A 13,548-nucleotide genomic window follows, 5' to 3' on the forward strand; every position below is an offset into this window, starting at 1 on the left:
ATGCCTAGACATAACTGTTGTATAGATGAGCACTTTTGCCCTTAACTGGGCTTCATCTCATCTAACTCCAGTTTACATTCAGTGCAGTTTTATATGCTTTAACGTACAGTTCTTTCGTTTGAGCTAAGTTAATAAATGCAAGCTACAGGCGGCTTAGCCAGCATGTCATGGGATAGATCTCATCTTTCACACTTGTTCTGCATATCTACTCCTAGTAGTAGTTAATAGGTTAAAGCTAATGTGCTGTATTCCTATCCTATATGACTAGTGCTTAAACAAAACACTTTATATAAATCTTGACACTGTGTACATCTAGTATTTCATCTTATCTCTGATGTGATGAGTGGATGCTGTTTGCCACAGTTAAGGCGGACAACAAACTAATTACTACCTCTGAAAATATGAAGGAATGTAATTGTTTTATGACTTCCAGCATCTGGCAAAGATCTGAGGTCTGTGTATTTTCACAGGTAGATGCTAAATACTGCCTTATTCCAGCAGTGGAGATTTCACCTGGGATAGAGTCAGATGACAAGAAGTGATGTCATTCTGCACTCTATCCCAGCAGTAATATTTGAGATATTAATTTTTAAAAATTCTCTTAGAGAGACAGGGCATTCTGTACTCTGTCTTCGACCTGACAAGAACCATTCACCATATTGTTTGCCTTGCTCTGATGAAGTAAGCTACTAGGGAATAGTGTACGTCTCTTAGATATAGTCAGGAATATAGCAACATTTAGTTTAGATATTTTTCTTTATTTATTTGGGACTGTCCTGTAGTGTTGTTTTAAATATTTCCTGTCATTTTGAACTCTGATGTTACTGTGAATATATACTGAGTATTTTCTTGTTCTTTTATTATTTATTATTAAATATATTTAAAACTTTCATTGTGTCTGATCCATGTAGTGATATTTATGTTTTGAGAGTACTTGCATATTTATTTGGTAACACTGTGTGGACCACTCCTAATAGCCATGCTGTTGGTCAGACTACCATTTGTATTAATTTTAATATTACACAGTTAGATTGGACACCCTTAGTTAAGGGCCTTAAAGTAGCTGATAAGGAGTTGGCTGGTGGCAGTGATAACTACTTTATAGTCTGGGCAAAAGGGGGCATCGTTAGTAAACCTGTGCCAGCCTTTCCCAGGTGTGTGTGTGTGTGTGTGTGTGTCAGCTACTTGGGCAGGGACATGAACACTGTCTGGACAGAGAGGGTGCTGGAGGTCTTGGTTTGGCCACTCAGCTGAGATCCCAACTATGTAGCTGTGCCAGTGGAGAGTCCTACTGGGAATCTGGAGAAAGAGGGAGAAACCAGCCCCAGACTGACTATGGTCTGTGTGTGCTCTGAATGGAAATTGCACTTGATGCAGAGTGCTGCATCTGGAAATACTGTAGGTGTCCCTCTTATCCTCCCACTGCACATTCCCCACTGCTGTCAGTGGTGAGGATTGAGGCTCCTTGATTACTGGTCCAGTGGTGGGACATCACAGCCTTTAGTAATTGTATCTATTCCTTTATTCTGTAAATGTGTTCCTAGAAAAAAATAGCTCCAAAGAACGAGCAGTAGTCAGCCTGTATAAATTAATTGGTGTCTGCCTATTCTTCTCGGTTGTCCTTCCTGCTGACATGTTAGTTTAAACACCTTCTCTTCATGTGATAAATAATAGAGGGAACATCAATGGGTATTTCAGCAGGAGATGACATTTTTTTCTCTTCATCCAAAGAAGGTCAGTACAGGAAGCATCACACAGTTCTAGGGGGTAAAATGGTTCTGCTGTGTGTTCCATGTCCTGTTTATTTATTTACAGTAGTTATTGACTCAAAAGGTCCTGATGGGATGGGCCCATTTAGGTGAAGTGAGAAGGAATAATACTCCAGGACATATTAAAAGACAGCTTAGGCTACAGTGACGATATGAAAATTACAGTGTAAAGTATGACAAACATTGTTTATAGTAGTTCCAGTGCAAGTCACAAGACAGTTTATGTATACATATGAAAATTACAGTGCAAGGTATGATAAACATAGTTTATAGCAGTCCCAGTGCAAGTTACAGGACCGTTTGTGTACATATGAAAATTACAGTGTGAAACAACTTCAGAAACATAATTTCCATCATGAGAAATCATTTGAAGTATAGATTGGTGCATCAAGTTCTGTTTTTTTTTTTTTACTGTACTCAAACATGACCTCAGGTACTGGGGTATATATATGAGGGATATATTCAATGAATTCTAATTGTTTTCATAATGTTAAAGATCACTTGCAACTGTAATGTATTTAAATGGGAACATAATTTGTTTAAAGTTAATACTGACATCAAAATTGTTTTGTAATCATCTGTAAAACTAATGTTTAAAGCCACATATTATCTGACTTGACATTCCCACTTTATTTATTACTTTATATGTAACAGTGATATTATTTGGTGGTGGTAATAATAAGACTGTCAAACCTGAAATATAGACACCCAAACATCAGTGATTTTTAATTTTTGCACACTAAATGTTTAATATACCATATTACAGTTCCCACTTCATGAGATACTCAACTGTCATTACAAAATTCTGTTTGAAAAGTATGGTTGATGACAGGAGTTTATTTTTGACCACAGTAGTTGCATCATCAACACTTAAGACAATAAACCATATTGTTGGTAACAGAGGTGTCCCCTTTTGTGAATGATGGTGCTTTTGAGGGATTTTGTATGTTCCTGGTTGTTTTGAAGGCTCAGCCTATTCCTTGGACTGAATCTCAAGTATTCACTCTTGTCCTTGACACTCTTACCATACGAGTTGCTGCAAGTTAGGATAGGAGGAGATGAGATAAAAATGGTGATGTACAACCAGTCTACAGGAAAGTCCCCAGGAATAGATGGTATTCCTGTGGACGTTTGGAAGCTAGGAGGGAATAAGCTGATAAAGATCTGGTTTTGTTTAACAGTATTTTAAGAGGAGGAGAAGTACCAAAATTCTGGAAGAAAGTGGTGGCCGCTTTAATACCTATACAAGGTAAAGATCTATCAGATCCAGCTTCATACAGGCCCATTTCAATGCTAAACCATGATTATAAAGTGTTTGTCTATAATGGCTAAAAGAATGGCAAAAGTGATGCCAAAATTGATAGATAATGGATTGTTGTGGTTTTGTGGAAAGGAGGCAAAGAGTTGGCATTAACAAAACACTAATCCAGAGGGAAGCAGGAGGTAAGAAAAATACCACTGTTATTGGTGAATCTTGATGCAGAGAAAGCATTTGACAGAGTAAAGTGGGCTTTATTAGCAGAGTAATAGAAGCATTTGCATTCCCTGATACACTTTATATGGTTGATTAGGAGGATATATGAGGGTTCGTAGACGGTGGGGTTCTCTCTGATAATCGCTGCTTGAGCAGAGGAACTAGGCAGGGGTGTCTTCTCTCCCCTTTGTTATTTGCATTAGATTTTAAACCATTGGCAAAGAAAATAAGGGGCTCAGAAATTCAAGGATATAATTGGTGTGTTGGCAAGAAAAGCTGGCTCTATTTGCAGATGACATTATTTTGTACCTGACAAAACCAGAAAGGGACATTACAATGCTGTGGAACATATTGAGACCATTTCAGATCTTTTCATGATACAATATTAATGAAGTTAAAACAAAGGCAATAATGGTAAATTATGTACCCACATGTTCAGCTATATCCATAGTTACAGGGATATGATAAAATGAAGTATTTAGGAGTATGGATTAAAAGTGAAGCCAGTGTGGCAGCTAAGGATATGTGAAAAGAGACTAAACAAAAGATAATACAAAAACTGAGAAAATGGAAGCTGTTATATGGATATTGATAATATGATGCAAGTAGTTGAAATGTTTTTAGTCCCTTTAGTCTTAAACACCGGTCAGGCATACTGTTATCAGCCACAGGAGAAGTTGTGGACAGCAGTTAAAGCGCTGAAGGCTTTTATATGGGAGTAGAAGAAAGCAAGAGTCAAGTGGGATAAGCGTATTCTTCCAATAAAACAGGGCAGATTGGGATTACCCGACTTGAAGGGGTAATTCAGAGCAGCACAGTTAAGGCACCCATGCATAGCATAAGCAGAAAAATATAATTAAAAGTGGAAAGAGATGATGATGAACCCAGAGGAGAAGCTCAAGAAACAAGGAGAGACTGAGATTTTGGATGCAGACCTTTAAGGAGAATAATCATCATACAGAATATTATATCCATAAAGTAGCAGAAAATATTGTAAGAACTAAGCCAACATGGGAATGGAGAAAGGCGATTTGGTCAATAGGGCTGACTGTAATTAGGGTTACAGACAATAGGCAAGGGGGGCTGGAATTTATTGGAGAAAACTGGCAAAAGGAACCAAGGTATTGGGAGCAAATAACTAGAGGGAAAGGTAATTGAGTGGGAAGATGCCAAGAACTTATTTGGACTCCAGGTTCGAGATTGCCTTCCCTATCAAGGATTGCAAAGAGAAATAGGGGAATCCTAAATGAAAGACCAGCACTGGTAGAGTTATTAGTAGAATGTAGAACAGAAGTTGCCATTAAGAAAGGAATAATTAGTAGAGCATATAAAATATTGCATGATAACTGTAATAATCAATCAGAAGGAGGTTAGAAAGGAATGGGGAGAAAGAATGGATAAGCGATTCACAAAGAAACAATGGGGGATATATGTATATCTCCCAAATATGCAGCAAAGTCTAGTCTAGAAGATTTAGGATCTTTGTTTGGAAGTGTTTACATATATATTTTTATACCCCAAGTAGACTCCAAAGAATTTTTCCTCAGGTAGACAGCAAATGTTGGAGGTGTGATGGGGAAGAAAGAAGTAATTGGGAACATAATTTCTGGGAGTGTAATGAGTTGGCAGACTTTAAATGTTCCCTGCAGACTGCTGTATCAGAGATGCTGGGTGAGCAAATTGGTGTAACTAAGGAAATTATTTTTTGAGCTATTATACAGAATCAAAATTGCCTAGACAGAGTAAGGCCTTGCTGAGTCTAATTCTGGTGGCTGCAAAATAAGCAGTTACAAGAAAATGGAAATGAATGTCTAAACCAACTTTACTAGAAGTAGTGAAGGTAGTAACAGAGATAAAACAACTGGGACTGGGATCTTTAGAAAAGGGTAGGAACAAATTACATGGGAAAAATGGGACGTATGGGTTGATACATTCAGAGAAGGAACAAGGTTTAAAAGAAGGCAGGAATTTAATGAGTTATGTAATAGCTGACTGACAGTGACTGGATATATTATAAATGATGTATAATGTTTGCAGCTGTAGTTGTGTCAGCATGGTTTGTAATGTATAATGTTTGCAACTGAGATTGTGTTGGCATGGTGTATTTTTGTTTATATAAATATAAGATTGCTTATGTCATACAAAGTGCAACTTCACTGATTTCCTTTTCTTTGTGCTTTTTGCCCCATTGCTTGCTTACCTGCAAGCCTTCCCCATGCAGGCTAAAACCTGTTTGTTCCCCCTGTACTGGATGCAACATCATTGGGGCAACAGCCATCTAGAAGGGGTATGAGACAGCCTTCAGGATGGTCTGTGCCCTTGCTGGTATCTTGATATTGAGGGGATACATTGTAGACTGCTGTCCCTCACCTGAGTGGGGGATGTGTAACTGGTGTCACCAATGAGTGCACTACATCTTCCCCTCGACTGTGCCTGCTTCCATTCACCCATGATGAATGCTAAAACATATTAACTTACTGACCGAGCTACCACTTGATCTGTGGCTTGAGTCACCACCCCTCCTGAGAGGGATTGTGACATTAGATGACCCCGATCAATCCCTCTCTCTGCCTCTTATGATAGGCACACAACCATTCCCACTCTGGCTCCAACAGACACCCAAGTTTTATTCCAGTCCATATTGTTTGGATTATAATCAGGGATTTATCCCTGTATACCCATGGATCTAGCTTACATTATCATTTTACTGTGCATCTTATAAGGTTGACATGCCTGCCACTAATGGTTATTTATCATATAAGTACCTGTTCTGGAATGATCTTATCTTTATGGGCGGATGTTTGACATTATCTGAAAGCAGGAAAAATATCTGCACTATTGGACTGTATCAGAAAAAGGAAATTCATGTGCAAAATGCTTCTGTAATGCATTGTCTAAAACATAAATTGTAATTGCAAATGCAAATAAATATATGCTAATCATAAAGTAGGTAAAAAGAAAGACTTAATGACCTAAAATTTACCATAGTATGTTCTTTCTAGAGGAAAACAGGGTGCTGGGTTAAATTTTAGTGCTGATTAACATTTTTTGCATTGAATATGCAAGCCATATATAAATGTGTTTATAGAACATATTAGTAAAATTAATACAGTAAGCATGGCCTACTGAAGTATAAACTGAAAATCTGGCAGATTATTACACAATTGTTTTGATTTTTAAGTCATAGTCTGATACTGACTTTCAATTTAACATTTGTTTTTCTTTTTTGTTTCAGAAAGCAGTTGACATGCTACTAGACAATGCAGACAAAATTTCAGTAAGTATAATTAGTAGTGATAACCCTTTTCCCTGTCTAATATCCTGTGCTACAGGTGTGTGATTTGACGTTAGCAAACTGATTGCTAGAAGAGGGTCTTTTTTGGTGAAACTTTTAGTCCACATGCTTTTTTTGTTTTGATGGTTGCTACCCAATGAGGGATTCACCCATCCTTAGCACACTATATTTTTGTCGTGTTTGAAAGAATGGCAGTTGACTTTTTTGAGCTAAATTATTATATTGCTCTGTCAAATTGTTTGTTTATCAAATGATCATTTTGTCATACCTAACCTATTTTGTTAAGGGAGGCTTGCTGTTGACCTCCTTTATTTAAACCTATCCAACTACAAAGCCTATATTTACAGGTCCTAAACATCTTTTTAGAGGCAACCCTGGAGCACTGTCCTTGACTACAGGTATCTTTGTAACAATTTACAGTCTTAATCTTCTGCACTAACTTCTATTTTAGGCTGGCATGGTTTTCCTGAGCTCATTCATTAGATGAGTACTTTCAGAACTTTGTGGTTTAGCTGTATGTGTTTGTTGCTTCACAGTGTTTTGGTGCATTAATGAAAAACAAGGCTGTGATTTTATATGGTTAGCATTAAATTCTCCCTGATACCAGTATACACCTAGGCTTACTGACACTGTATATTACATGTTGAGGCACTGTGTTTGATATCCAAGTATATACTCAAGACTTTTCTCATCCAAGTATATACTCAAGACTTTTCTCAAGTGACTTAGCTGTATGCTTTTGGTATCTCATAAGCATAATTTTTTGGTGTCTTCATGACAAGCACAGCTGACAGTTATTGCAGAGCTTCTTCTTTTGTAGTCCAGTGTTTGATTGCCTCAGCTTTCATTTGTTTACCTATTGAATTTTAGCAAGGAACTTAGCCAGATAGTGTTTAAAAAAAAAAAAAAAAAACACAAACACATCTAATCTCCACACCCCATGGTCATTATATATGCTAATGCCAGATTGCACAGTATTGGAGGAAAGGACATATTCCTCAGCCGAGAGAATTTTACAATATCGCACCCCTGTTGACCATCTGCTTAGTCAACCAAAACACCATTCAGTTAAATAAATGGCTCCTGTACACAAATGTGCACACACATGCCTTTATATATATATATATATATATATATATATATATATATATATATATATATATATATATATAAAGAACAAGACCAGAATACCAAACATTCAAAACAACAAAACTTCACAAAACCGAACATTGGTGCATCAAGTAAGATGCATGAGTAATTGTGTGCGATTGCAGTACATCTAGGTTTGCGGTCATGCCCACTCCCAGCTGCGGTATGGTCTTGGAGGTTGAATATGTAATTAGCAAGGGGGGGTGCAGCACCCCCTTGCAAAAGGTTCTGTCTATGGTGTAGTTTAGTTGTAGTGTAATAGCAAAAAGTCCAAGATATCCGAAGGCAAAGAACATTAATAAAATCAAATGTTTAAAGAAGTGCAAGTGCTTTGGTAATGAACCACATTACTTCATCAGACACATATAACATAAACTAGAAACAGTTTAAATACATTAGACCCTTAACAAAAGAGCCTATCACAAGGCAATAAAATCCCTCCAAAAATCATTAATTAAAATCTTATAAAGACATGAAACCTTTTTTGAACGTGAAACATATTCAAAGACATAACACACATTTAAAAATTCAAAACTTAACTGTTTAATTTCCTGCTCTTCAGTACTGGCTTAAGGGGGACACAATCGTTCAAACCTGACCCACGATGTGCCACTAACCGTAAAATCCACTGAAGTTCTGCACTTTGTGTTATTCACTGCATCTCCAAGTCTTATACTTTCTGTGTGTGTAAAACTTGAAAAAAGAAGGTATGTGCATCTCCTGCTATAAGAACCTGCTTTGCTAAGGCACTGTAGTCATGTCCCCTCCTAATGCAATAAATGTGATCTCTAATCCTTTCCCTCAAGCGGCGATTGATCTTTCCTACATAATATTTGAAACCGATAACACATTGAGCCACATACACAACATTATGGGTATTGCAGTCTGCCCTAGTCCTTAACCACCATAAATGTCTGGTATCTACATATTCACAACATATGCGGGTTCCACGTTTACGTGTGCCTTCCTAGATAGTCCAAAGAGTGACCCATCCTAGGATAACAAAGCTGCTATTTCAAATTCTTTCGGTTTTTATAAATAAATCTAGGGTGCTTACCCACAAGTTCACTGATCTTATCTACCATTAAAATATGCCAATTCCTACTATGTTCATGATCCTGTCCACATCTTGAGTGTAAGATAGTACTACTGGAGTACGTTGATCAACATGCTGTTTATCTTTCTTAGTCTACTCTTATCAGAAAAATATGGAGTCCCTCATCCTTCCCTCTCTCCTCTCACCTTCACATAAGCTTGCTCTATTACTCGTAGACTGTAAACTCTCTCAATAAATGCATTTTTCAAGTAGTCCAATTCATGAACAAAGTCAGAGTTCTCACAGGACAGGCGCGATATCCTTAATGCCTGACCTTCCACTATGTTGGCAAAAATATCTGGCGGGAGAATACTATCCCTATAAAGAAAGGAAGGACAGTAGCAATCCTTTCTGTGTATCCTAGTGGATAAAACCCTCTTCTGTTTTCAAAACTGTCACATCCAAAAAATCAGTAGATACAGCCGATTTACTTAAAGTAAACCTGAGGAAGTGATTACTTCTGTTTAGAGTATGTACAAATTCTAATAGATTGACCTCATCGCCTTTCCAACCTATAAAAAGTTCATCGACAAAACGTTGATAAAAATGAACTGGAGAATTACCTCCTTCATGTACATTTTGCTGTTCCCATTCCATCATTACTAAATTTGTATAAGAGTTGGCACAACTAGTGCCCATAGCCACCCCTGCTATTTGCCAATAGCAAGTATCTTTGAACAGAAAAGCGTTATGTTCAAGTACCACTTCCAGTAACATACAGATAAAATATATCTGTTGCTTCCCATATTTGCCATTCCTTGTCAAACATGCCTTAACCATGGAAATTCCCTCCTGGTTAGGAATGCATGTGAACAAAGATACAACATCCGAGGTCACCAACAAATCAAACTTTTCTTTCATGGGCCCTGTGGGTACCTTATGTAAATCACTTAAAAAATGCACAGTGTCTTTAAGTACTACTGGACTATCATCCAAAACCACTCTAAGCTGTTTTTCTAAATATATTGCGATCGGCTCCGTGAGCCATCCTGCTCCAGCTACTATCGGCCTAAATTTAGGCTTAGTAGGATGTTTAATGTATTTTGGGAAGTCTGTGCCTCTGAGGAATAAGTGGTTTATCCACTAGAAAAAAATTCAAATAACTCTCTATAGGTTCATAGGTTCATACTAGGCTATCTGCCCTAGGGCATTTATAAGCCTAGCCAGAGTGTGTTTGGCTTTCACCACCCATTTTAAATTAATTTTGCTATGCCCTCTTTCGAGGATAGTATACTGTGCCTCTGTCTAACAGTGACACAGAAGTGATACCCGGGGTAAACCTACAATCCTCCATCCACTCATCAAGATTCTTCTTGAAGAGAGTCAGTGAGGGACTCTGCCTAACCTGGACTGGGATTTTATTCCAGAGTGAAGGGAGCCTCTGGGTTATGAATCTGTCCCTCCAGCATGTCCTATTTATTTCAGTGCTGAGGTTCAAGTCTCTGGCGTAGCTCGATGGGATTTGGATTTTCTGAGGTGCAGCATGTCCATTAATTCCGGGTTGGACATGGCTTTATATGTCAGGCACAGATCGCCTCTGAGCAGGCGGTATGCCACTGAGTAGAGCTGGAGTTTCTTTAACCAGGCAGCGTATGGCATCTGTCTGAGCCCTTTGATCCTCTTGGTGAGGTACTTTTGGGGTCTTTCCAGTTGCTGCAGCTATCTGCTAAGGTACATCCCAAAAGGGGCATTGTACTCAATTATGGGCCTGATGAGGGATGAGTAAAGAGGCACGATGACCTCCCCTGATCTAGATGTGAATCCCTTCATGATTAGGTGGGCTATATAAAATGTTTTTCTAACCACTTTGGCCACGTGGTTGTCAAATGAGAGATTGCTATCAACTTGGGTCCCCAGGTCCCTAATTACTTCTTCCAGATTTAATGGATTACCACCTATGTGGTAATTTGTGGGCACTTTGTTTTGCCAAAGGGGATGACTATACACTTTTTGGCGTTTAGCTTGAGGCCATGGCTCTGGCACCAGTTGTCTGTTTCTATGAGTCCCTTTTGGAGGATGCTTGTGTCGGCTGGAGAGTCGATTATAGTGCCCAGTTTGCAGTCATCTGCGAACTTGGTCAGCCACAGTCCTTCCGTGTTGGCCTGTACCTCCGAGAAATATATACCGAACAGGAGAGGTCCCAGGACTGAGCCTTGTAGGACACCACTTGTAACTGGTTTGGAGTCTGACATGGTTCCAGCAATTCTAACCATGTGGCTTCTGTCCTTGAGCCAGTTTGCAACCCATCTAGTGACAGAGGGGTTTATATTTAAGCTGGTGAGCTTATCTATAATGCCCGAGTGGGGTATTGTATCGAAGGCTTTTGCGAGGTCCAGGTAGGCTGTGTGGACCACCTTCCCCTCGTCAATGGCCTTGGTGACTGTTTCAAAGAAATCGACCAGGTTTAAGAGGCAGGATCTGCCCATAACAAAGCCAAACTGGGTAGGATCCAGTGTCTGTAGGTCCCCAATATCTTTTCTTATGAGGTCCATGATGATCCTTTCCATAGCTTTGCAGACCAAGCTAGACAGGCTTATGGGGCGATAGTTTCCAGGATCCGTTGAGGCACCACCTTTGTGGAGAGGGACCACTGTTGCTGTACGCCACTCTTTGGGTACATATCCTGTGGTAAGGCTGAGATTGAACAGTAGTTTTATGTTTGGGTTTAGCTCTTCTTGGAGTTCATGTAAGACGCAGCCCAGGACACCGTCTGGTCCCATTGATGCTGTGTTTTTTGCTTTGGAGAGGGCGGCTCTTACCTGAGCACCTGAGATGCAGGGGGGCAGCACTCTGCTTAGATAGATATTTGCCCTTTTGGTGGGGAGGGGAGTTTGCGCTGAACCTGTCAGCTAGGATGTTGGCAATGTCTGTGGGTTTGGTGTATTTTTTGTCATTTTGGACTAATTCTGAGCATATCTGGGAATTCCCACTCAGGTTCCTAACATAACTAAAGAAAGCCTTATGATTATCCTTAGTGTCCTGTGCAATTTTTCTCTCGAAGCTGGCCTTAGACGATTTTATGAGTGCCCATAGTTTTTTGCTAACACTGATCAGAGATGCCTTCCCTTTTTGGGATTTTGCTCCATCATGTAGTAGGTTCCTCCTTCTATTGTATAGTTTGTTTATGGCTGGGGTCCACCAGACAGGACGTCTGCCTTTGGAGGATTGGGTCTTGGTTTTATTTGGGATTGCATGATCCATTAATTCCTGAAGGTGTTCATAGAATGCGTTTATAAAGGATTCTGCAGTCTGGGCCGTATTTTCCACAGGCCCGGGGGCTTTGAAGGATTCCACCTCGGTTTTGAGGAGTGTGAAATTTGCTTTAGAGAAGTTTTTCACTGTGGTTTTCTGGGTAGGGGGGGTGGGGTCGGGATGTGAATATCCAGTGAGATTAGTTTATGGTCTGATCTTACCAGTGAGGGATACACTTCTGGTCTGGAGCATAGAGTCCCCATGTTGGTGATGATCAGGTCCAGTATGTTTCCCCTCTTGTGGGAGTGGTAACAAGTTGTTCCATAGCATTTGAGTTTATAAATTCTAGGAACCTTTGAGCTAGGGTGTTGGAGCTAGAGTAATGCTCCCAGTCTATGTTTGGGTAGTTGAAGTCACCCAATATAATGGTGTTTGGAGAGACCTTCATATTTTCCAGTGTTCTCAGGAAGGCCGAATGGGGTTCCTGGGTTTGGGAGGGTGGTCTGTAGCAGGCTATAAACTGGAAGGCAGTTTTACCCACTGTTAGTTGCACATGGATAGTCTCTGATGCTTCAGGCTGTGCCACCAACCTGGAGGTGTGGGTATCTTTGACTAATATTGATACTCCTCCTTTTCTGGTTCGGTCCAGGTTTTGGGGCGAAAAGCATGGTATGAGGTATAACCTGGTAGTGCTGGGGTGCTCTCGAGCCTTGAACCAGGTTTCTGTTACTGCACAGATATCGATGTTCTCCATACTAAGGAGAGTTTCGAGTGCATGCATCTTGAGGTTTAGACTTCTAGCGTTGAGTAGCATTACTCTTAGTTTCTTACCCCTTGTGATACCTATGGAGGTGGGTTTGTCTTTTGAGCCTTGCCTAAGAAAGGCACTATGGGGTAGCAAGAGCCTTTGCCAATATCCGAAAGCCCAGGGGTGACAGGTGCAAGCCGTCCCTAGCGAAGCATCGTGGCTTGTCGAGCATGTCATCCCAGGCTGACAGGCATTGGATCCCCTTTGAATGACACCAATACTTAAGCCAATTGTTGAAATTGATCATCTTGTCTTCATATTGTGGCATCATTCTTGGTGAGGGTAAGATGCTACTCAAGGTCAGGGTCATACCGGCCTGGGCCACATGCTCAGAGAGCTCCTCTATGTCTCTTTTCATGTAGTCCAGGGAGGTACATCTCAGGTCATTCACACCAGCATGGACAATGACTGAGTCATATTTGTACTTGCCTTGGAGTGACCTGAGTGCTTGTGTTATGTGGCGGATCCTAGCGCCCGACAGGCAGCTCACCGTGACCTTCTCCTTGTTCAGCCTGGTGAGCGGGACGTCAGTGTGCCTGACGATAGAGTCACCTATTACAAGTGTATCAGGTGTATTGTTTAGCCTTAAGGGCTGTGACTGTTCGGCACACTGGCTTTGTGAGCTAAGTGTTGCACGTGTTTTGTTTTGGGGTAGCGGTTGCTTGGGTGTCTGCTTTGGAGGTCTCTGCTGCTTAGGCAGATTTTTATTTAGAGCCTCCGAGTATGTTTTTGTGTGTTTATGTGTTTGGTTTGCTGTTGTGGTAG

The 13,548-nt window shown here is 40.1% G+C and overlaps 1 protein-coding gene across 2 annotated transcripts in view; it reads left to right on the forward strand.

The window, feature by feature from the left end:
- VPS41 (VPS41 subunit of HOPS complex) overlaps positions 1–13,548 on the forward strand; it is a 2,347,711-nt gene that overhangs the window by 2,008,303 nt on the left and 325,860 nt on the right. For both annotated transcript variants that reach the window (XM_044064839.1, XM_044064840.1), the window contains exon 20: positions 6,479–6,520. In XM_044064839.1, the coding sequence (XP_043920774.1) occupies positions 6,479–6,520 (42 nt within the window). The remainder of the gene's footprint in view (positions 1–6,478; positions 6,521–13,548) is intronic.

This window comes from Protopterus annectens, chromosome 3.part0, assembly GCF_019279795.1.
Source record: "Protopterus annectens isolate FY-2018-M chromosome 3.part0, PAN1.0, whole genome shotgun sequence".
Classification (NCBI taxonomy): domain Eukaryota; kingdom Metazoa; phylum Chordata; order Ceratodontiformes; family Protopteridae; genus Protopterus; species Protopterus annectens.